The sequence below is a fragment of the Chironomus tepperi genome, unplaced genomic scaffold, assembly GCF_022539635.2.
Source record: "Chironomus tepperi strain 1889 unplaced genomic scaffold, CSIRO-AGI_Ctep_v1 contig_163, whole genome shotgun sequence".
In the NCBI taxonomy this organism is placed as follows: Eukaryota; Metazoa; Arthropoda; class Insecta; order Diptera; family Chironomidae; genus Chironomus; species Chironomus tepperi.
The window spans coordinates 852,243-874,957 of record NW_027226285.1 but is presented as its reverse complement, the minus strand read 5'-3'; the positions used below and the strand labels follow the sequence as shown (position 1 = coordinate 874,957).

The 22,715-nt window shown below is 31.5% G+C and overlaps 1 protein-coding gene across 3 annotated transcripts in view; it reads right to left on the bottom strand.

Annotated features, from left to right (window-relative positions):
- Calx (sodium/calcium exchanger 3) overlaps positions 1 to 22,715 on the bottom strand; it is a 214,584-nt gene that overhangs the window by 90,204 nt on the left and 101,665 nt on the right. For 2 of the 3 annotated variants that reach the window (XM_070637793.1, XM_070637792.1), the window contains exons 3-4: positions 14,767 to 14,858; positions 6,792 to 6,952 (exon numbers count right to left, since the gene is read on the bottom strand). In XM_070637793.1, coding sequence (XP_070493894.1) covers positions 6,792 to 6,952; positions 14,767 to 14,858 — 253 coding nt within the window. The remainder of the gene's footprint in view (positions 1 to 6,791; positions 6,953 to 14,766; positions 14,859 to 22,715) is intronic. The other variant, XM_070637794.1, reaches the window with a different exon arrangement.

The following is a 22,715-nucleotide window of genomic DNA, read 5'->3' as shown; positions in this document are numbered from 1 at the left end:
GAAAGATATCATTTTTTCCATGACTTCCTTGATTTTATATCATTTTTTTTACATCTTTCTCGCTATCCTGAATATTGCTCATTCATCCCATCATCTCAAAAAAATATATATGCAGTAACATTAGCTGAAGAAATTGAAACAGCATCTGAAAAGTGGGTCAAGGACACGTGCTGAAGATGAAATAGGAAAAGGAAATGAAAAAGATACTGCCTGAGTGAATTCCTTCATTTTGATACTTTTTATGACTTTACTTCCTTTTGTTGAGCACTTGCAGTATTCAAATATGATTGGCGCAGTGGTGCAAAAAGGTATGAGGATTATCATTTTCATCGATGATATTAAAAATTCATGGATTTTTTATGCAGCATTTTGTGTTCCTTTTGTAAGGAATTTTTTTTACCCCTGATTGCTATGCAACCCGTGCTGCAGAAAACTTTTTTATTGCATTCTCTTTTGTATCCTTAGGAATTAACTTTTGTTGAGTTCAGTTGTTGGACGTTGAAAGCTGAGAATATCATTTTCCTTGGGTATCCAACTGCATTTATCCCTTTTGTAACTAAGGATATTGCAGAACTGATTGGGATGAGATTTTTGTTCCACATTATTATGCAAACTAGACTGTGGTGTTGAATTTATATAAGAAAGTTATTGAGATTCTTGATATTACAGCGATGAGTGTAGCTAGGTTAATCTTATTACACCTCTAGGAGTAGATCCCGAGCAGCACAATGTGGTGCCATCAGGACATTTTTGTGTCTTCACCTAAATACCGCGTTGAACCGATCCCTTAGAGAATGATGTGCTATCCAAGCCTGAATATGTATGAACTCTAATATGAGCCCTAATACTTCTCAGCTATACATAAATCTTCTATACTCCATACATCCTCTAATTCACTCTACATCCACTCCTTCTCACACAATATTTATTCCTAAAAATATGATTAATCATCTGGATGACATGAAGTGAATAGATACAAGCACTTATTTGCAGATATGACAGATGTATCTTGAATGTAATATTAAATGGCTTATGTATGTTAAACTTGTAAGTCAACAAAGTACTCAATGACAAGAAAGTGTTTTGAGTAGAAATTAATTTTAAAGTTCTTTGGAGAGAATATGAAGTTTAGAGTAGGTAGAGTGTATTTACTACTTTGTTGCTTAAGGGATTGTTGAGATTGCACACATTACACGCTAGAGCAGCGGTGAAGAAGCTGTATGTCGTGAGTAGATGTTCTCAGGAGTCATTCATTTAGTACGTAAGGCTCTTAAGAAGGGGAGGGTCGAGACTTTGTTACGGAGGGTGATAGGGCTTAATTTTTTCACATAACATTGTGTAGAACAATCAGATCTTCCACAAAGAACATAAAATCCAAATAATCGTCATTCTTGCGAATAATTAAAATTTATACTAAACACAATTAACTAAAATCTACTAAATCTAATGACTATAATCACATTTTACTATACACTTGAGATAATATATTTTTAGTCATTAAAATGAAATCATCATAATCATATTTCATAAAAATAGTTCTACATTTTGAATTTTATTACATTGCATTAATTTAAGAGCAATAGAGTAGAGAATGTACTTGAATAAATTCAAAAATAATTGCGAGTCGTTAAATACTGATTTTATTTTTAAGTGACAACTTTAAATGATTCCATCAAATTGGAATAAAAATTTTATATTCTTACGATAATAAAATGAGGATGTATTTGAGATGGATTGAGTATAAATTGAGTGATTTGGTACAGAATTCTAAATATTGATGATGGAACTATTGAATTTGAATCGACTAAAATTTCATACTAGTAATCATATCAAATTTTCGTAGTCCCCCAGGCTAGGATCTTTTCGGAACCTCATGACTAACACTCTTCCCCTTAATACACACCGTCTCTGATTCTAGTGTGTTAATTAAGCTTCCTGAATCTCTAATAAAACTGAGCTTATTCCGTTTAATTCCATTCAACTCAACTCCATAAAAAATCCCATTCAACTTCAAGCTCTGCATAAATCCTATTGAATCTACATCCAATCCCATAAAAATCAAACTTTTCCCATAAATTTCTCTATTCCAATTCCAATTTCTCTTTCCTCCCTTTCACCATAACAAGAAACAATGAACAGCACAAAAAGGAGACAATAAATTTCATTCGCAAACAACAACACCTCATAAAATAAGCAACTCATTTCCATTCAGTCGCAATCAGTCATCTGACATCCAAAGCTCCTTTCACCATTCTCTTATTTTATGCATACACTGCTTGAATGTACATCACCTCCTCTCACGAAACAGTTATTACTACAGAGTGAAGATAATTTTTTATGAGCTTTATTTTCTTCTTCATCTACATCATCGCACATTCGCCTTTAAATTTTTATTCTCAACAACATGATGTAAGAGACACAAGTCTTGAGTATGTAAGGAGTGAGTAAATACATAGAATGCGAAAAGGGTACTTGGAAATGATGGTAGATTTATTTACTTGCTATTTCTACTCTTGGGTTTAAATTAGAAAATTTAATGCTGAGGTAGATTAAGGGAGGGGTTAATTGTGGTGCTTGGTAATAAGTGGGTTGTGGATGTGGTGATCAAGGGTCTTTACAGCTACAATATACGTTATAAGATTCAAAATTCTGATATTTTTGATACGTCACTAGGAGGATTAGGGTTCTTAAGAATTCACTAGAATTTTCGGTCTCAGTCTAGTTCTTAGGCTAAAATAAGAATGCTTAAAATTGATAGATCAGTTCCGTACCCTTAATGACATTCAGATACACAACTGTATTTATCAAAAATACATTTTCATCACATCCACACAGAAAAGTTTGAGAATCTCATCTGTAGCATCACTGAGAGAAAACTTTGAGAATTTTTGATTATCTTCAAGGAAGTTCAAGTTCATAGTTGAATGTTTGAGGAACATACAAAACAAAAAAACCGAAACTTTTTCATAAAAATTTGACCAAAAAATCTTCTTTTTCAATAGAAATTGTCTTCAATTTTTATGAATGAAATATTTTTGACTTGTACAACCTTCTTCTTCATAGCCTTCAATTTTTAATGTTAAAGTCATGACACACAAACCTTAATTTGATAATTTTACGTCTACTTGATGTGTCATAAAAGTTGTCGTAGATAAAAATTCATTTTTATATGACGTACAGTGACATGATTTGAGTTTAAATTGTTGTCATAATGTCATATGGAAGTATGAATTATTGTCATTGGAATAAATTTGTAATTTTTGATGAGGTTGTCGGCATGAAAGAATGCACACAGAAGGAATTGTGACTTAAATATCTACATAATTTTGAATTTAGGACGTAAGAGGTGAAAGATGTGCCCTGACGACCTAATGATGATCAATTTAGGCCTATGCTGATGAAATTTGCCACATCCTGACATTTGGAGATAAACATTGACTCAAAATTTAACAGACTTAATATTATCAGCCAACAATCTTAAAAATCCCTAAAACCGCATTCGAAGCAAAAACTAAAATTTTCTACAGACTTATAAGTCATCCGTATGAATCTCAAAAAAATCATCTTATTCAGTTAATTTCACTTGTAATTATTATGACTTAACAAAAACCCACACATAAAACACATCTTTTTTTGCAACTTCTGAAACAATAACTTCTCATTTTCTCATTAAATTCGTGATTCTCTAAGAGAATCTCTTCGTCTTTTATTTCAGCTTTCTCAGCTCTTTTACACAAAAAATTTTTATGGAAGGAAGTGGAAAATGCCTTAATTAAAGTGAATGAAAAAAAGAAGAAATTTTCTTAATTAAAGAGATATTTTTTTTGGTGCCTCATGAATGAATAAAATGATCATGAATGAACAGGAAAAATTATTTGATTAAAACTTTTCCGTTTTGTTGTGCGAGAATTCCACAGCTGATTTATTGGCTGTAATGTCTTCTTCTTATTTTTTGTGCCTTACCGTCTGATAAGAAAGTTTTTCGCATCATTGATTAAATTAAGAGAGAGGAGATGAATGAAATGAGAATTTTTGGTACATCGGACATGCTTAAAGGATGATAAATCTAGACGAATCTATTTTTATGAGGCAGTACGAGTGATTTTTGATGGGAACATGTTCGTGTTTGATTGGACATTGTCTAGGAGTGGATGGCTATAAATTTTGATTTATTATGGATTTGAGTAAGGCATTAACGATCTTTTTTTGGAATTAAAGTGTAAATCGCAGAAATTTAGGAGGGTTTTGGTAAAATTTAGAACGTTTGTAGTCATATACCCAAGCAAGTCCCCTTCAACTCGTGACTCAATAATATTGAGCCCGTATCGGAAGAGCCTGTGGTTAATACAGGGTTGGTCTAACAAGCCTCAATACTGAGCGTTATATGCATTCGTGCTGGAGCATCAGCACTACTAATCCAATATCATGCCAATCCAGGTCACAAAATGGACCGACCAACAAGTAATGAGTCCATGAATCACAATTGACCAGTACAACCAGCAAAGTAACTCAGAATTAATCGCACATGTCATTACCTCTTCAACCATCGATTTTCCACATCACCTTTTCATCACTTAAAAATACCGTAAATTTGCATGCAATTAGCATCATTAGTCCACAGTCGCCCAACAATTTATACCTGCAAATACCTTACGGTCATCATTTAATTTTATCTAACACACTTTTTTTTGGGTCACAAAAAAAAAAAAACGTTTAATGCTTCCTGCTTAAGGCTGCTTACTTTTTGTTGCTATGCAAGTGTCCGCTTATTTCTAAAAAGTTCTTAAATTCCTTTTTATCTCACGAGAGAAACACTTTGTAAGAGATTTAAATAAAAAAAGTCGAAAAGGTCAAAATACAGACTTCATATTCATTCAGGAACAGAAGAAAAAAAGTTTTCATATAAACATTTGTTACCATGCGTAATAATCACAATACACAAAGTCCATGATTATTTTAACTTCTGCTTTATTTCACGGTTTTCAATTAAAATAAACTGTCGAAATTTTCGTTCTGCCCGGAAAGTACATGACGGAGGAATTGTTGAGAGTCAGGAGTCAGTCTGGCAATGGAACAGTCTACTCAAATCGACTCGATTCCATGCAAAATTCGAGTTAACTTCGACCTCTGAGCAACCTCTGGCTACTTGGCTCAACCTCTTGCCTCAAGCCAGATTCGATCAAATCCACCTCAAGCCAGAATCAAGTCACCCTGGTGCCAATTTTCATCTATTTCCACGACATGTGCTTTCCGGGCTCATCTAAACTTTCTGGTTTAAATGAAACATTCCCTCAGGAACGCAGCTTAGTCTTAATAAGAACTAGACATTCGAATACAATTTTCAGCATGCTTTTTGACAACAGAATCTTAATTGGAAAGTAATTAAGTTGAGTATAGTCGTTGGATTAAACTTTTAATGTTTTCTTTACCTTCAGAATTGAAAAGGGTATTTCAGAGAGAATTATTGTTGGATATTAAGTTGTTTTGATATAATTTGTTGTTCTAGATTAGTTTGAATTGTGTAAAAATTAAGCGACAATTAAGCTTGACAGGTGTTTTTGAACTTTCTGTGTTGAGACATAGAGTTGGATGTGAATGAACCTGAGAATATGATGGATTGTTACAGCTTCGGTTGAGCGATCCATCTCCAGGCAGACGTATGTCTGATATGATGTCGCATTTAAACCGAATCCAGTTCAAAACAGTTTCAGTATCAGTAATCCAAAGAAGTAAGCACAAGTACAGAAAAATCCGCAAATGGCATCCACGAATCTCCAGCACTGAACCACCTCTAGCACCAATTCATAAAAGAATTCCATTTCCAATATCCTTTCCAAAATGTTCCTCATCACAATCTATATGTATCATCGGTGACAACAGAAACACCTAACGACTGCCATTTGCAATTTGTAAGGAACAAATTGAATTACATTGACAATCAATATATACACTGATGACAATGAAAAGTCTACGAATCATTTTCAGCACAGTACAACTTTTTTTATTCATATACATTTATGTCGTGTATCCGACAGATGGAATTTATTGTTGTGCATTTATATGAACGAGAAGAAAATGAATGCACAAATTGAAGTTATAGCAAATTTATTCATATATATTTTATATGACAGTACAAGATTGAACAATGAGCAGTTCTTTTTTTAGGGTATAATAAAGTTACCACCAAATCTCCCCCGAAACTGTTGTAAAATTTATTTCTCATGCTGCATAAAATAGTGATTCTGGTTTTTAATAAAGTTTCTCATTTTTGTGCAATTTTTTGGTTTGGGAATTTTACGTGAGGATGTCTGGAATGTGATGTTTATTAAAACATTTCAGTTTGGTAGAACTAAAAAAAGTTTTATTTTGTGGTAAACTATTTAAAGTTCAGAACAAAAAAAGTGCTTGTGAATAAAATTGGATGAGATACCAAGAAGAGTAATTGCATTAAATTTTGGGAATATGCATGAAGTGTAGTTCAGTTGACACGTGATATTTTGTGTTTTGGGGATTTTTTATGAAAGATTGTGCAGCATCAATTAGGGGTTTTGTGCTAGGGGATGTGAAAAGACACTGTTTTGCCACATGCCGAGTCCAAGTTCTGCGTTTAGCTTTCTCTTAACGAAGTAAGTTAGTTAATAAGTCAATCCAAATGTTATATTCATAGACAAAATATCGTAATAATTCAAAATAATCTCAGCAATAATTCATATCTTCAACCCTTCAATATAATCAGCAATACATGACAACCCAACATCCCCCAAAAAATAATATAAATCTTCTCAACTCACCTTAAACTCTTTAGATTCCTTAATTCGTAGTTGTGCACGAATAATATCACCATTCTTGGGTTTCCCAAGTAGCGCCATTTTGTCTTCTTCTGTGAGATCTTCAGGAGCTTTAGCTTCTGCCTCTTCAATCTGTTGCGCTATGTTGTCATGTGAATCGACGCCTATGACATTGTCGAAAGAGTCAAGTCAAAATAAGAAAGAGAAAATTTTCAATTAATAATTTTGAATTTATGGCTGCTCAAGTCTAAGTAAAGTTGAGCATTTATATGTTGCAATCAAAAAAAAGTTTGGGTGAGGTGGGGTCAAAAAAATTTATTTGTGTAAGAATTGCTAATAGATTATTCCCATTTCTATTCCAAAAACAATTTTGGACTCATTTTAATATTGTTTAGAAAATATCCAAGAGGGTGGGGGGTTGGTGGGGTGAAATATTTGGGGTACAAAAAATTTTGTTAAAAAATTGTTCATTTAATGAATTTTTATGTAAAAAAAAAAAATATAAACAAAACTGATTAAAAACTCAAAAAGTATTAGATAAAAGTGAGTGACAGGAGGACACAAATGTGCGAAAAAAAAGAGATTAAGAAGTGAAGAAATGAGAACAAATAATTACAAAATGATAAGAAAGAGACACAAACGAGACAAAGAACAACATTTTGTGCAAGAGACAGAAGAAATGACAGACTAAATGGCATCAAAACGATATATATCTACGGACGAGGCGTCGACGAGAATGAAATATGATAAAAGCTATTGTTATACTTAAAAAAAATCGCGCGCTTTTGATGTCTGTGAAGTGAAACGACTTGGAAATTATGGTATTAAGCTTTTTAATCGCAAGATGAAAATAATGGTTTTATGTACAAAAGAGAGGAATACGAACTGAATTGGTTAATAAGGTTAAAATTGCTTTAATTATATAATTTTATGCAAATTTGATCCTCTTAATAGTCTTTGAAGTTAATGTTCTTGAAGAGATTAGGAGAATCTTCCTTTTTTCTGTCAGGATGTGCTTTTTTGTGAGGTTTCTAAGTAGAATTTTTAATAATAATGATTCTTATAGGAATTAATGTCCTGTAGAATCAATTTTTGTTGACTCTAGTTGATATTAGTCCTCTAGAACTATTTCTAGTCGTGCTTAGTCAACTCTACTCTACTTTTCTCGATTTACCGTAATTATTATCGCATCATGTCTACTTTAATCGATTTAAGTAGACACTAATAGGCTTTAGTCAGCTAAAGTCGACTGTAATATACTCTAGTTGGCTTCAATTTCTGTAAAAGCCTCCTGTCGACTCTAATCGACTCTTGTCAATTTAAGTTGACTTTTTTCGATTTTGGACTCCATAGTGGAGGTGCCTTTTTTAACTTTTGGAATCGGGACTCTAATATTGATCCCGAAACTACTTTTTTCTTGAGCAACACAAATGAAGAAGGCTCGACCCGACCTCCTTAGCAGGTCCATTTGGATTTAATTTGGATTCCACATACAACTACCTTCCATCGGAAGGAAGCTAAATAATTAGATGGCTGTCATTTGACAGAACCGTCTTCATTTGTGTCACTCTAGATTCAAACCTTAATTAACAAACTAATATCGCTTTAGATAGATGATGATAAGTCAATAATCGTAAAATCCAATCACATATTCTAAAGCATCAAAGCCTAAAATTTGATAATAATCAATATTCACTTCTCTCACCAAAGCACACCCCTAATTTCTATCGACGAAAGCTTAATATTTTCAAAAACCAATTATCAAGTAATTCACTGTAAAATTAATAAGCCAAATGTCTCCCTTGCCGTCCATAAACAACCTTATAATTACAGACATTAAATTTTTCATCAACTGAACTGCTTATGGATTCAACTACAAAAACAGGCAAGCATCCGACGATATAAAAGTTTTTAATACCATAAAATCCACAACCACAAAAATATGGAAATTTCCCCTATCATGTCTCACTTCACTAAGCGTGTTGACGAACAAAAAAAACTAAAATAAATTTACAGTTAAACTGTTTGTGTAGTTTCCAACATGATGATGACATAGTGTCTAAGGTATGACATCACCAAAAAAAAAGCATTAGAAACAACGAGCAGTAAAGGCAAGCGAGGCATAAGTAAATGTGTTTATTTTCCATACATGGATAAACATTTACAACATGAAAAAATAAGTATCAAGCGGAAGCAAAGGATGAATAAAAATATAAAAATGATAGAAATAAGCAGCACAAAAGCAAAAAGCAGTTAGAATCTACAAAGATACATTTTGTGAATGTTGAAGCGATATTTTCACAATTGCAATTAAGGCACAAAAGCAACATTTTTTTTTATATGATGACAATAATGCGAAAATGTGTTTACTTAAGCATATTTACAGAATAATTGTCGCACTTTTATACGTAACGTTGGCAAATTGTTGCTTTAAGGCAAAAGAAGATAACAAGCTGGAGAATGTGAGTGTTTAAAATTGAATTTAAGATTTTAATTGAATTTTTTTGGGGGTTGGTGTGTTAGATATACTCAGTATACCCAGTATACCCGGTATACCCAGTATACCCAGTATACCCAGTATACCCAGTAGACCCAGTAGACCCAGTTTACCCAGTATATACAGTGTATCCAGTGGGCCCGGTATACCCAGTATACTCAGTATACCCAGTATACTCAGTATACCCCATACACCCAGCATATCCAATTGCATCTAGCATTCGTCGTTTACTAAATTGAATTTAAAGTCACAATACATTCCCTGCAGTATCTACAGCTTTTTCAGCACTGCTATAAAATTTAAAAAAATAAACCCAATTAATTTTCCTAAAACGATTTGTGACATTCGTATGTCAATTAGTGCTGACTTGCATTCCATTGTTATAGTTTGAAGAGGAAAATTTGTATATATATGCAAGGAGGACAATTGTCATTTAACGTTTCAATTAGACTGTAATGAGAGAAAATGTCATGTCAATTACTGAAACTGTAGATTGATGATCATTGTTATTGCATTCAAATTTAACTTGAAAAATATTTAAAATTTAGTGAAGTGTTGAAGTGTGGAAAGGATGTGTGTAGGATGCTGAATTTGCTAAGGATTGCGAAGCAGTTCCTCCAAAATCCTTCATATCCTATATTGTAAAATTTCATTACAATTTAATCAGAATTTATTTCCAAAATTAATTAAATGAGTTCATTGGAAGCTTCATAATTCATCCGAAAAAACTCAATTGAATGTTGATTAAATCCTGCAACACATCCTGTTACAATCCACACATTATACAGACAATTCATTCATTTATCATTTTTGTAACATTTTAATTACAAAATATGAAAAAATAATAATTTTTTTTAAAAACAATATTTCATCCCCCATCAACGGCACAAAGCCTCTCCTTCTCTCTCACATGTGATTTCAGACAATTATGTCATGTCATGTTAATTTCACAGTTGACTTATCATACAGCAAAAAAAGTGAGCAGAGAAAATTTGTCAGAACAGGAAAGTAAATTAATTTAAATGAATATATGAGAATAAATACTAAGGACATTGCACATTGTCATGATGATTTCTTCTATGACTGCAGAGTTGGCAGCTTAATTTAAATGATATTAAGTTGTAAATTTGGATATGAGGCTGAAATTGCATATGAGATCACAATTGAGACTTTGTTGCATTTTATTTTGCAATTTCATACAAAATTTGAGTTCTAATACAGCTGCAGCACCTTTTAGGGACTCAGGGGTCATTGACGCTCTTAGACTGTCCATAACAAGCTAACAACCCCTAAATGACCCCCAAACCCATATCATCGAATCCACAACAAAACCACCCTCAACCCTGTAAATTCACAAGACATCAACACAATCATCAGACCTAAAGAAACAGGAAGCAGTGCTTTGTCATGAAATAAGCTTTCAAAAGCACATCATCATTAACATTTCAACAATAGCAGAGTCTATGTATGAATTAAAACGGACGTAGAGTATCTCATTTCTTCTTTTGCCTTAATTGACGTTGACAATTGCAGAGCTGAGTAGAATGTAAAGTCTAGTAGATATGTATATAGACATAAACAATGTGATTTGTTAAGTTAGTTAGTAAAGTAAGTACAGTACTTGTTGGAGATTTTTGTAGAGGTGATTGAAGACTATTGGAGGTGATTTTTGGTGGATCTAATGTGACAGTATATTAATTATCAGCTGATTGTATGGAAAGGCACTGAGTAAATGTCATTATTTGTGGAAAGTGATCTTTAGTGGCCACAAGTAGAGCAGGCTGTAATTAACCAACTGAATGTCTAGTTATAAAATTGAAGGGCCAGACAAATACAGACTATGTCACTGTGTCGAAGACCTGACCAGCACATCTTGGTCATTAGGACACCGATAAGTCAACATGTTGATGCCAAGACATAAGACTGCCCTAACGGCACATAAGTCTTAATTTTGATCGTTTTCCAGAAGGCATTCGGCGTGGAAAAGGCGTAAAATCTGACGCCAGGTCAGGGTTACTCTGGCAACAAGCCATAACCAAGGTTACTTGAAGCCGGATTTTCGACGATTTCCACACCGTATGCCATTCAGGTTGACCATTTTAATCCAATTTCCAGCAACATCACCTCTCCAAAAATCACCACAATTTGTCCCTCTTCCAGCTTAAATTAGTAACATATTATAGCAGTTTAGTAAACATAGAAACTATTAGACGGCAATAGCACACAAACACCCTAAGCTATGATTAATATCTCATCATCTATTGACATAGAAAATTGAGTGTCACATCAACAAATTAAATTATTAATTTTATTGCACACAGCAATCACTAGGAACACATTGTCAATTCATGATTATTAGGTGTATATTCATCATCATCTAACTCTAAAATTGTATAAAATTTGTTTCATTACTTACAAAATTAGTCAATTTTTTTTTAAGTTTAGATTTTTTTTTATTTTTTTTGCGAATTTTTCAGAATTTTTTTCAAAAGAAAACAACAACATCCAAAGATTTTTTTATTATTTTCAGTGTGTTGCATGTACACAAGAGTTATTTTTTCGATATCCATCCATCAATATTATTTTGAAATTTAGGTGTGATTTGAATATTTAGTCAGTATACATACAACATTATTTTTTTTATATTTATTTCCAGTTTTTCACAATTTTGTTTTTGTTTTTTTTTTGTTTCGTTGTTTTTTTCAATTGTTTTTTTTTTTTTGTTTTATTTATTTTCACACACGTTAAACATTCAAAAAACACGAAAATAAGTATTTAAATAAGTTTTTTTTTTGATTTTTTTAAAGTCAGTAACGAAACATTTTTTTTGATTTATTTTTTGGTGATTTATAGACAGTTTTTTTTGATGATGGTAGGCAGTTAACGAGATAATTAAACAGTAGAAGTACACATGATAATTTTATGTATATATATATTTTTTTTGGCAGAAGTAGTAGAAACAAGCAATAGAATATAAAAAGAAAAAAAATCGAAAAATAAATTAAAAATTTTGAAAAAAGTGAAAAAAAAGTTTTGAAAAAATTAAAAAAGAGAAATTTTTAAAAAGATTTTTTTTTTAATTTTTTGAGTTTTTTTTAAAGATTTGAAAGAGTTTTGAATTGTTCATGAAACTTTTGAAAATTCAATATAACTTTGTAGACATTTCAAAAAATTTTTATTTTTGAAAAATTTAAAATTCAAAAATTCAAAAATTTTGTAAATTTTAAAATTCTAGAATTTTGAAGAATTTAAAATTCAAAAATTTTTAAAAAATTTAAAAATCAAAAAATTTTTGAAACTTAAATTTTAAAATTGTTTGAAAACTTTCAAATTTTTTAAAATAAAATTGAATTTTCAAAAAATTTTCATAAACAATTTATTCAAAATATCAACAAACTCTTTCAAAAGTAATAAAATTTAGATCGAATTTTGAGACAACAAGTCGTAAAAAATAATTCAAAAAATGCCGAAAAAGAAGATAATAAAATTTATTTATATTACAAATTTATTCCAATTCATTTTGCAACAATTTATTTTAAGAATTGTTCATCTTTTATTTAAATCAAAGTTAAATCTACATGAAAGAAACAAAACTTGCTGCTTTATTAAGTTAGGCATTCAAAAACATTATTTATTGCCTTACATTTGTCTCAACAGAAAATAAATTGCGATATTAACAAAAATAAAATATGACAAAATCTAGCAATGCTGCACTTTCGCATATATATAATAGAAATTAAAAGTTTTTGTTTTTTTGGTTACGCAGTGTCAGTGACTGCGAATCATAATTTTTGTTTATATCAAAAATCAAATGTTATTTAACAAAAAATTAATTAAACAAAAATAACTTTCGATTTGTAAAAATTTGTGTAAATGTAAATTTTTGAGATTTGAATGAGTTGTGATTGTGAAAAAAAAAAAACTTTTTTGAACCACAAAATTTTGATGACAATTTAGAAGAGAAATTGAAGATTCAGTCTACAATCTTGAGTTGCATAAGGAGCGTCATAAAGAGGGGTAAGACTCGCGATCCCAGCAGATCAAAAATTTGTCAATTTAAAGTCGAAAATCGAATTAAATTAAAGGTCTGCATCCAAAAATTTGTTTAAAAAATTCCATTTGAAAATCAAATTTAATTTGATTTTTATCTTAATTTTCAAAAAATTGAAAATTGCAAAATTCATTACAAAATTAATAAAAGAACAAATCTTTTATTTCAATATTTTTCCACTTCATTAGAAAAACAAACAGTTCCCGGCACTCATTCATTACATTAAGAATGTAATAGAAAAATAATTTTCAATTCCACAAAGTTGAGCAGTAAAAAGTCATAATTATTAATAACTAATTAATTAAATTTTACGATCAGTATTAAGGAATTGAGAGACGAACAGAGATCAAAACTTGCTGTTTTTTTTTTATTGGCATTTAACATATTGAATGTAAACAAAAAAAAATCTATTTATGAATAAAAAGTTTTGATGTCGATGATGAGAGAAGTAAGAAGAAGTCATGACAGAACATTTTCTGCCGACATTTAGTGCTGTATAATTTCACTTTTCATACATTTTATTTGTTTGCTTAATTTTGTATCATTTTTTTTTCATGTAATAAAATTTTCTCTTTTAACTAGCAATTTATTTTATAGTTCCTTCATATGTATGCCTTATTTCTCTCAACTGGTGGGCAACCTGTGTGCCGCGACACACTAGAGTACACTCAAAATCTTTTGAAAATGCCATGAATCATCTAACTTGAGTGGTTTCAGTCGAGGTTCATCAACAAGGTGCCTCAAAAACCAAAGGGTTGTCCACCACTGGTATATATACTGATAAACAAAAATCAGCGATATGTTTATGGAAAATTTATTTTGTTTTGTTATTTTCGCGTTGCAAACGTTTAGCCGCTAAACTTTTATTGAGGTGAAATAAAACGGATTTTAATGTGAAAAGATGAAATAAATAAATAAACAAAATAATTCGGGAAAATTCTTTTGAAGGTTGCGAAATAACTTCTGTTTTGATGCAAGATTCGAAGTAGTAGTTTTGATTTGAATTAAGTAATTTTGTGGTTCAATCAGCAATTTTTTTTGTATCGTAAAATATATTTTTTTGTAGGTTTTAATTTATTAACTAAAATTAAGAAATTTGAACGTCAAAAGTTTAATTTTTGTATAAATTTTTCGTTCCTAACTAAAAAAAATTTACTTAATTAAATTAAATTAAATTAATCATTCATAATTTCTAACTAAAATTAAATCTCACTTCAAATTCAAGAAAATAAAAGTAATGATTGACTAAAGAGATTTCTATATGCATAATATGTGCATTTTTTGTTATTTTATAATCAAATAAAAAAATTATTTTAATTTTGTCGAATCTCATTTTTGAAAATTTTGATAGAAAAAAAGTAATTAATATAAAAAAAATTATCGATAACTAAAAGGTAAAAATGAGAAATGCACAACGATTTTAAATTTACCTCCAACCATTTGTGGTTCTCCTATATTTACGTAAAACAGCACGTCTTTCTCGTAACTGCCTTCTTCTAGAATTACTAATGGAATAACTTGTCTGTAATGAGAAAAATTGAAAGGATTTTGATTAGTTTTTTGTATATAAATAAATTGAGATTTTTGATGAATTTTGTAAAGGTCATGTCATATTCAGAGATTCACATTAAGACACTAATACCTCGTTTGATACAAAATATGGAGGATATAGGGATTCAAGGGGCTCAAGCCGAGCTTTAGACACAAGACTTTAGCGGTTTTATAGATTAATCGATCCAAAATCAAGTACCAGGCCAGCGTCAAAAGCACAAGTCTGTTAATTGATCAAAAATCCAACCTAATCTGGTAGGATCTATTCAATTCGAACCTTGCCGAGTTTAAAACGAATCTAGCGCCTTGTCAGAGTCACTTAACGCCATCCAGATACCAAATTTCAAATCAATTAACCAGCTTGCGCTGTTCTTGCTTCTACATTGCTAATTTATTCAAAAAATGTTCGTTTTTCCTCCAATTTTCCAAGTGTTGCATCTCAAATTAATGCATTAAAGGCTCACTATAAATAACTTCCATATCAAGCAACATTTTGATCCATTTTAATTACATTGAAATTTATTCACAAAAAAGTTTTCTTGTCGTTTCACAGTTGTACATACTGTTTTTAAACATATGCATGAGTAAATTTGCTTAAACAACTTTTTTCTGGATGTGATTTCAACAAATAAATCTGTAGTATAGTCTGTTGTAGAACATAAATTTATTTAGTTTTATTTGTTTTAAATGAATTGTTGTAGATTTAATTTGTAAATGAGAAGCTCCGGCTGATACTAAAAATAGGAATGCTAGACAATGATGGGGTGTATATTCAGGCACACCTTAGAATGCTATGAAGAGAAAATTATGAGTCTAGAATTTACGTAAATCTGCGTTATTGATTCTATTTTGATCATTTCTGACCATTTTGCTTAAAATATTGATCCAGCGTTGGAAACAGCTATCAATTGCCATGATAGACGATAATTGGTGCTCATCAGCGACCATTGTCAACAGCTGTATACTTCCAACTATAGGAAATCAACCCTAAACCCTACCAAACCCATCCTCCGCCCTCAATTTCCCCAAACAATGTCTATAAACATTCAATTATATCCGAAAATATCATATAAATTTTTTGTTAGGTAAACATTCCCATAACTTTATTTTTGCGGTCGAACGTGTTGCAGAACATTTTTTTTATGGTAATAAATAATTAAATTGAATTTATTTACTCTACAGCTTGACATCAAAAAATTGAATTTCAATTAAATTAATATAAAAATACTTTTTTTCATCGTCTGCTTTTTATGAGACATATAAATAATTTATTAATGAGTGATGCAATAAAAGTTCTTTTTTGTTTACAGCTCTTTTAATGGATGAATAATTGAGAGCGATATTGTGGTGTGGTGAGGAGGTATTGGATGTGATTTTTCTTTCAAATTGATGTGTAGAGTCAGTATCATTGATTGCAAGTATTTTAATTAATTTGAAAGGGAATTCAATATTTTTGGGGCAATTTTGAGACTAAAAACTAGCTTTAGGATGTGTTTTTGAGAGAATTTTGAGAAACAACACCTGTGTTTGGCTACCAGACAAGTAACTTACTCCTATTGTACAGTAATCACATGTTTGGCCAATACTTAAGATAGGGGATGGGGGGATGTTTGGGATTTTCTCTATTTTAGGGAGTATACTTAACCCTTAAAAACCCCTTGAATACGCCCATGCTACCTGTCTCTCCATACCAGACAATCAGCCTGTTCTTGTGATACTTTAATGCCATCACGATACCACTAAAGCATGTTCATTGTCTGTTGTGGTTCATAGGAATTTTCCAAAATCCTCAAGAAACTGTATTAATTGTCATCCTTAGAACTAGACACAAGTACAACTAGTAAAGTAAAGACTTGTTCATTCACAACTTTACATCCCCACTCCATCCAAAAAACTTCATAATTACCAAACAAATTACATGTGACAACTCATCATGAATAATTAAAGCAACACAATGCAAGACAAAAACCTTAATTCCACCTCCCATAATTTCATTAAACTTCATTCATGCCCCAAATTCCTATGAAATATAAAAATAAATATCCACATTCCCTTAATTAAGTAGTGATATAATGATCATCAGCATATATATATATATATATAGAGGACAGAATGAAGATTTAACTTTATTGATATTCGTGTCGAAACAGAAAAGGTTACATGCTGCCTTTCTTAATGGACTCAAATTTGTGTTGTTCTTGCTTTATCTTACGAAAAATTTCAGCATATGAAAATTTAATGAATTGAGAAAAGAATGAAAAGGATAAAGAAGAAGAAATGGAAATTTTATTGGAAAAGTTTTTCTGTTTCTGTATTTCTGTTTGAGGAAGTAAAACAGTTTTTTTAGTGGTTTCATAAAAAATTTCCTTATTCTTTTGCCTTTTTGTTTATTTTTTGGCTATGAAAATGAAAGTCTTTTTTGCTTGTTGACAAAAGGAAAGTTAAATTAGAATTTGAGAGTTTCTATTGGAGTTGAAGATTTTTTTTTTGTGTTTGGTAAGGATTATTTTCTAAATTTAGAAAAGGATGTGATTTGGATTTTTTTTGTAGACTGTTGATGAATAAAGTTAGGAATATCATGAATTATTAAACTGGTCGATTTTTGGAGGGATTTACTTCTGATTTAGAGTGTTTTTTGGGGATATTGAGGATTGTGAGGGGTAGGGTTGGTATGAGGGTCGGCTCTTTGACTGGCTGACGATTTCAACACTGTGTTATACTTCCAAAAATAAGCGCAAAACTGTCTCTAAATTGTTTTATTTAAAAATCAATGAATTTTCCACGTATTCTATGCTAGATGCCTTCCAAGATAGCTTTACTCAACTTAGAATTAATATTTTCAATCAAATATGAGTCTTTTTGATTCCAGGTTGGATATTAAGCCATAAAACACTGCAATACTCAACAATCTCTCGACCTAATCCAACAAGCACCCTCAAAACATCAACAGCAAGTCTTCGGAACATCAATAATCGGATAATCAATCAGAAATCTGTCATCAGGTCGGTGTGACACTAATTTTGGGCTACATTAGTCTTAAATTTATAGTCACAACGTCCTGGTGTATAATTTTGGATCGATTAATCGTCTATTCCAATTCAAGACAATCTGATAATTCTCAACATCACAATCCATTAAAATCTCATTCAATCATGACAACTCAAACCCAAAAACCATCTTATATCGTCATACGAATTCACAAAATATATAAAAATACACACGCGCTTTCCATGTTAAAATGATACAAAACAATTTGTTTGTTTACACATCGTCGCCTACATCGTCATTCCTTGATCATTTCTCTCTCTTAAAAATTTTACTTTTGCTTCTTTTTTATGTGCCAGTTGAAATTTTTATTCGTGAGTGATAAATTGGAAACTGACCTCAGATTCTCCGCTGAACACACATAAGATACATAAATAGAATAGTCTTGCTAGACAACATATTACACTGTGAGGATGAGCATCACAATATTCTGTTTAAAAAAAATATTTTCTTATTTTTTTTCTCAATTATTTTTAAATTTCCCTCGATGAGAAAGCATCGACGAAAGTAAAAATAGTCGCTCTGCATGTTAAATCATATGAGACGGTGAAGGTACGCGGATACTCGCATGTGGATTTTTTCTTTTCTAGCTTTGCTTTTTTTTTGCGTCATCAACGAAAGAATTTCTCGCCTTGAATTAATTTTTTTTTTCTTCTCATCTCATCAAGATTTTAAATTTTAATGTTGCGCGAAAATGAGTATAAATTGGATTTTTTTCGGGGGATTTTGATATGAGAGAAGTGTTTTCTGATGAAAATTAGGTTAGGATGGAGAGGATTAAGAATGATTTTTGGAGGAAGTGGAGGCATACTGGGAGGCATGTCAGTGAATTTGAAGTCGCAAAAGTAATTTTATTGAATATTTTCATAATAATTTGGTCCCTCCAACCTCTTTAAAGAGCCCCCACCCCCTCAGGAACATAGCCAGGGTGGGGCTATTAGAGGCAAGGGTCCCATTTCAGAGAATTGAGTCAAATATGACTGTAAATATGTAGATCTGAATTCCTTATCTACCCCCCTGCTCCCCTTTGCTCCTCCCTCCATTCTCTCTTCCAAAGGAGTCCTAAGAATCTCACCTAATAACCAAACAACTCCCTTTCTTAAAGACCTAATATATTCATTTTTGTGTTATAATTTCATTTCTCATTTTTATTAACATTTTTCATCCTCAAATAATTTCAGTATCAAATAAGACTCAAATTTGCATAGAAATTAGATAAGCAGAAAACAATTTCGATGAAAAAAAAAAATACATAATTATGAGCGTATAATTATAGTTAGAAGCAATTAAAGCTAAAAGCTCTCAAAATTTTACTCTATAGACTTAATGAGAACTGAATAATTATTTTTCGAATTAAAAGAATTAGGCAAGACTGGTATTTAGGTATGAAGGTTATTAAGTTTTGGAAGACAGTTAAAAATAGAGTAGATTGCCAAATCCATTAGATTGCATTAGAACATGAAACATCCATCAAGTTTTTATCATTTCAAGTGAGTTCTATCCTCAAAATTTCACTCCTGAAGAGGATAATGTGGTCAAGTAGGACGTACACAAGCCCACAGGTGTTCGCTTCGTCGGCAGACCGATTGCCATGTCTTGTCTTGTTAATGACTAGTTCTAAGAGCCACATTCACACGAGCAAGATACCAAAGTGCCCTAACGGTTAAATTTGACCTACTTCCGCACCAAAAAATTAAATCCGCTTTATCGCTCCCGCTCAGAATCCTCAAATTATCTTCATCATTTTAATTGACTTCCATTCTCCTTAATTCCACTGCTATTAAACTTAATCTCCTTCATTTGATCAAATTCTAATTAAATCCTCAATTTTATCTCTTCATTCTCTTCTTTCATTCTCTCAATTTCTCTTACATTGTCATAAATTCTGGATCACTCAAATACCACATAAATCTGCAATTAGCCTCATTCATTTGTTACTAATGATCGCTTTGGAATGATTCCAACCGTGACACGACAACGAACGAAAAAAACGAAAAAGTAAATTAAGATGAGAATTTCAAGTATGTCTGAATGTGCGTTTCATTGACTGCGCGGATATTTCTGATCATTAAAATGTCATAGGAAATTTTTTATCTTGCCCGCCAGTTGACAAGCATGTTGCTGATATGTTCCACTTACAAATCTCATCTGCAGCAAAAAATAATGAACGAAAGCTGATGATGTGCCTTTTATGTTTTCAAGGATTTAATGGATGATGACAGAATCATGATATTCACGGTCACAATGATGTGGCTCAATTTATTTTATTTTTGTGAGAGCTGCTCATTCAGCAACAACTAATGATGAGCTATTTGCAACTCATTGTTGCTCATATTTTGTCAAAAAAATCTTTAAAATTCTTTAGAAATTTATAAATGAGCAGCATTAGAGGTTAAAGGTGTAACAAATTTCTCTTTTGTCATTTAATGTTTACAGTCATGAGCTGTTCACGTGATTGTTTCGAGTGTGATTGTTGAGAAAATTTGTGGTTTAGAGATTAGAGGGGAGCTTACGAGAGAACAAGATTGATTTATTTTATGGTGTTGCTTCAGCATTTGATGAGTAAGCAGAAATTTTTGTGGCGGGGACTTTTTTGATATTGTTGGAAGTGAAATAAGGAGATTCTGAGACTTTAATGTGCTATTCAACTAGCATAAATCGATTGATTGATCAAAAATTTGGCCTCAGTCCGAAGTTACTTTGACTTGATGCCAGATTCGGATTAAATCAGACATCAAGTCTGAAACATGCCGATCTGGTGTCGAATTTAAGGTTGACTTGACCTAGTTAATTATTGTCCCTTGAAAGCATGTTAGGGAGGTTCATATTGAATCCAGCTTTAAACTGACCCGACGTCGACCTATCTATCTTCCGTTTCTGATTCATCAAAAATACTTCATTCACCAAAAATAAATTGTGTAAAAAATTCAGCTGATTCACTAAATGTATAAATTTTCAGTGAAGATAAAAAGAGTCATGATGAACTCATTCATAAAATAAAAAGGATGAAAGAGATTAGAGATACAAGTCGAGAATTCACAACAAAAAGCAACAACTTATTATTAAAATGATGAAAAAGCTAGCGACTGCTGTTGAAAGATCAATGAATGTGGTAATTTATACTAGTCATAAATTCAGAACTATTCAACAAGACGACTGTAACTTGTAGAACCTTTATACTTGGAATAAATAAATAAAAATCTACGTTCTGTGAAATCATCTCAATATATTCATATATGCTAAATATTCGAGAATTTATTATAATAAAAAAGAAATGTTTCAACATTCAGTCAGGAGGAGAAAATTTCCATTCATCATAACCGAATCCAAAAAAGGCCAACAACAACAAAGAGCAATCAATCAACAAGAGGGGATTAGTATTGAGGGAGTTGAGGTGAAGCAACAAGTTATTTATACAAATATTGAATATGTTTGTACAAATAAATAAAAATTAATTGGCAAATTTTGCCTATCTCGATTTCAAAATAGAGTCATATTTTAATAGAGTTATGTGATTTATGAAGCAGATTGAATTGATTTGATTTGCAGAAAATTGATGGATATTTTTAAAAATCAAAGTGTTGACTTTTTGAAGTAGTTTTGTTCCATATTAAAGTGAATAAGCGATGTAATATGAGCTTTTGGGGGTCAACCGAACCTCTTTCCATCACTCTGTAAAAATCCCAAAACTGCCCTAAATTATTGCAATTACTGACCCCTCTAACTACTCCCCTGCAATCTCAACTACGCAGTTCCTTCCTTTAACTTAATATGTAACTCATCAGGCGTCAACGTTGCTATAGTTCAGTATAAATGCTCAACATTTTGTTTTGCATGTTAGCAAACAATTAAATGGGTTAAGAAGTTTTCGACAAAGTTTTCCATTTCACCTTTTGAATTATGAACTCGAAACTTATTATTTAATTATTTGTCGGGAGGGAATTGTGAGGCTCAGGGGGTGTAGCTAGAAATATTTTGGGGAAGAGAGGTAAGAGAACTTTCGACATTTTTATGTATGCATGGCAAATTTTTGGGAGGTCCAAGCATGATTTTCATGAAAACCGTAGGAATTTGAAAATTTTTTCACAGAGGAGAGGGTTTGATCTCCAAAACCACCACACCCCTTACTCTTCTCCTTCCAGATGATGGTGAGGCTACACAGTCTCTAAAAGTCATTTGAAATTAGTTTGAGTCATAACTCTAGCCCGAATATCCAAATTGACGAGATTCTGACTTGGTGGTGAATCCAGCAACATGCTATAGGCATTCTGGTAATTTGATGTCATAACACTAAAGTAAAGATCCCAATATTTGTCCCTTAAGCCCCTTACTATCCATTCTCCCCCTAGCCTTGCCTATCAAGACATTCAAACGCACCATAAAAATCCTACATTCATAAACACAAAATCACTTTCATTACACACAACTTAACGCAACTAACGACCTTACAAAGCAAATAAAATCACCATATTGTGCCTACTTTCATCACAAATTACATACCCAATCAGCAAGAAATAATTCTTAGTTAGTGCTAATAAAAGTTTTCTCACGTCGCAATAAAATAATTTTAATTGTCGAGACCTCAAAAGGAAAAAAAATTTTATAGTCATAGAAAGTTCTTTGAAGTGTAAGCAAGCTTTGTTTACATGCAGTGAACATGCAATTGAGATCTATAATCTATACATGATTTTTAAGGTATAGCATAGAAATTAATTAAAGACGATAAAGAAATCATGTGAAAATTCAATGAAATTATCGATTGTTTCATGCTTTTGGCATGTTT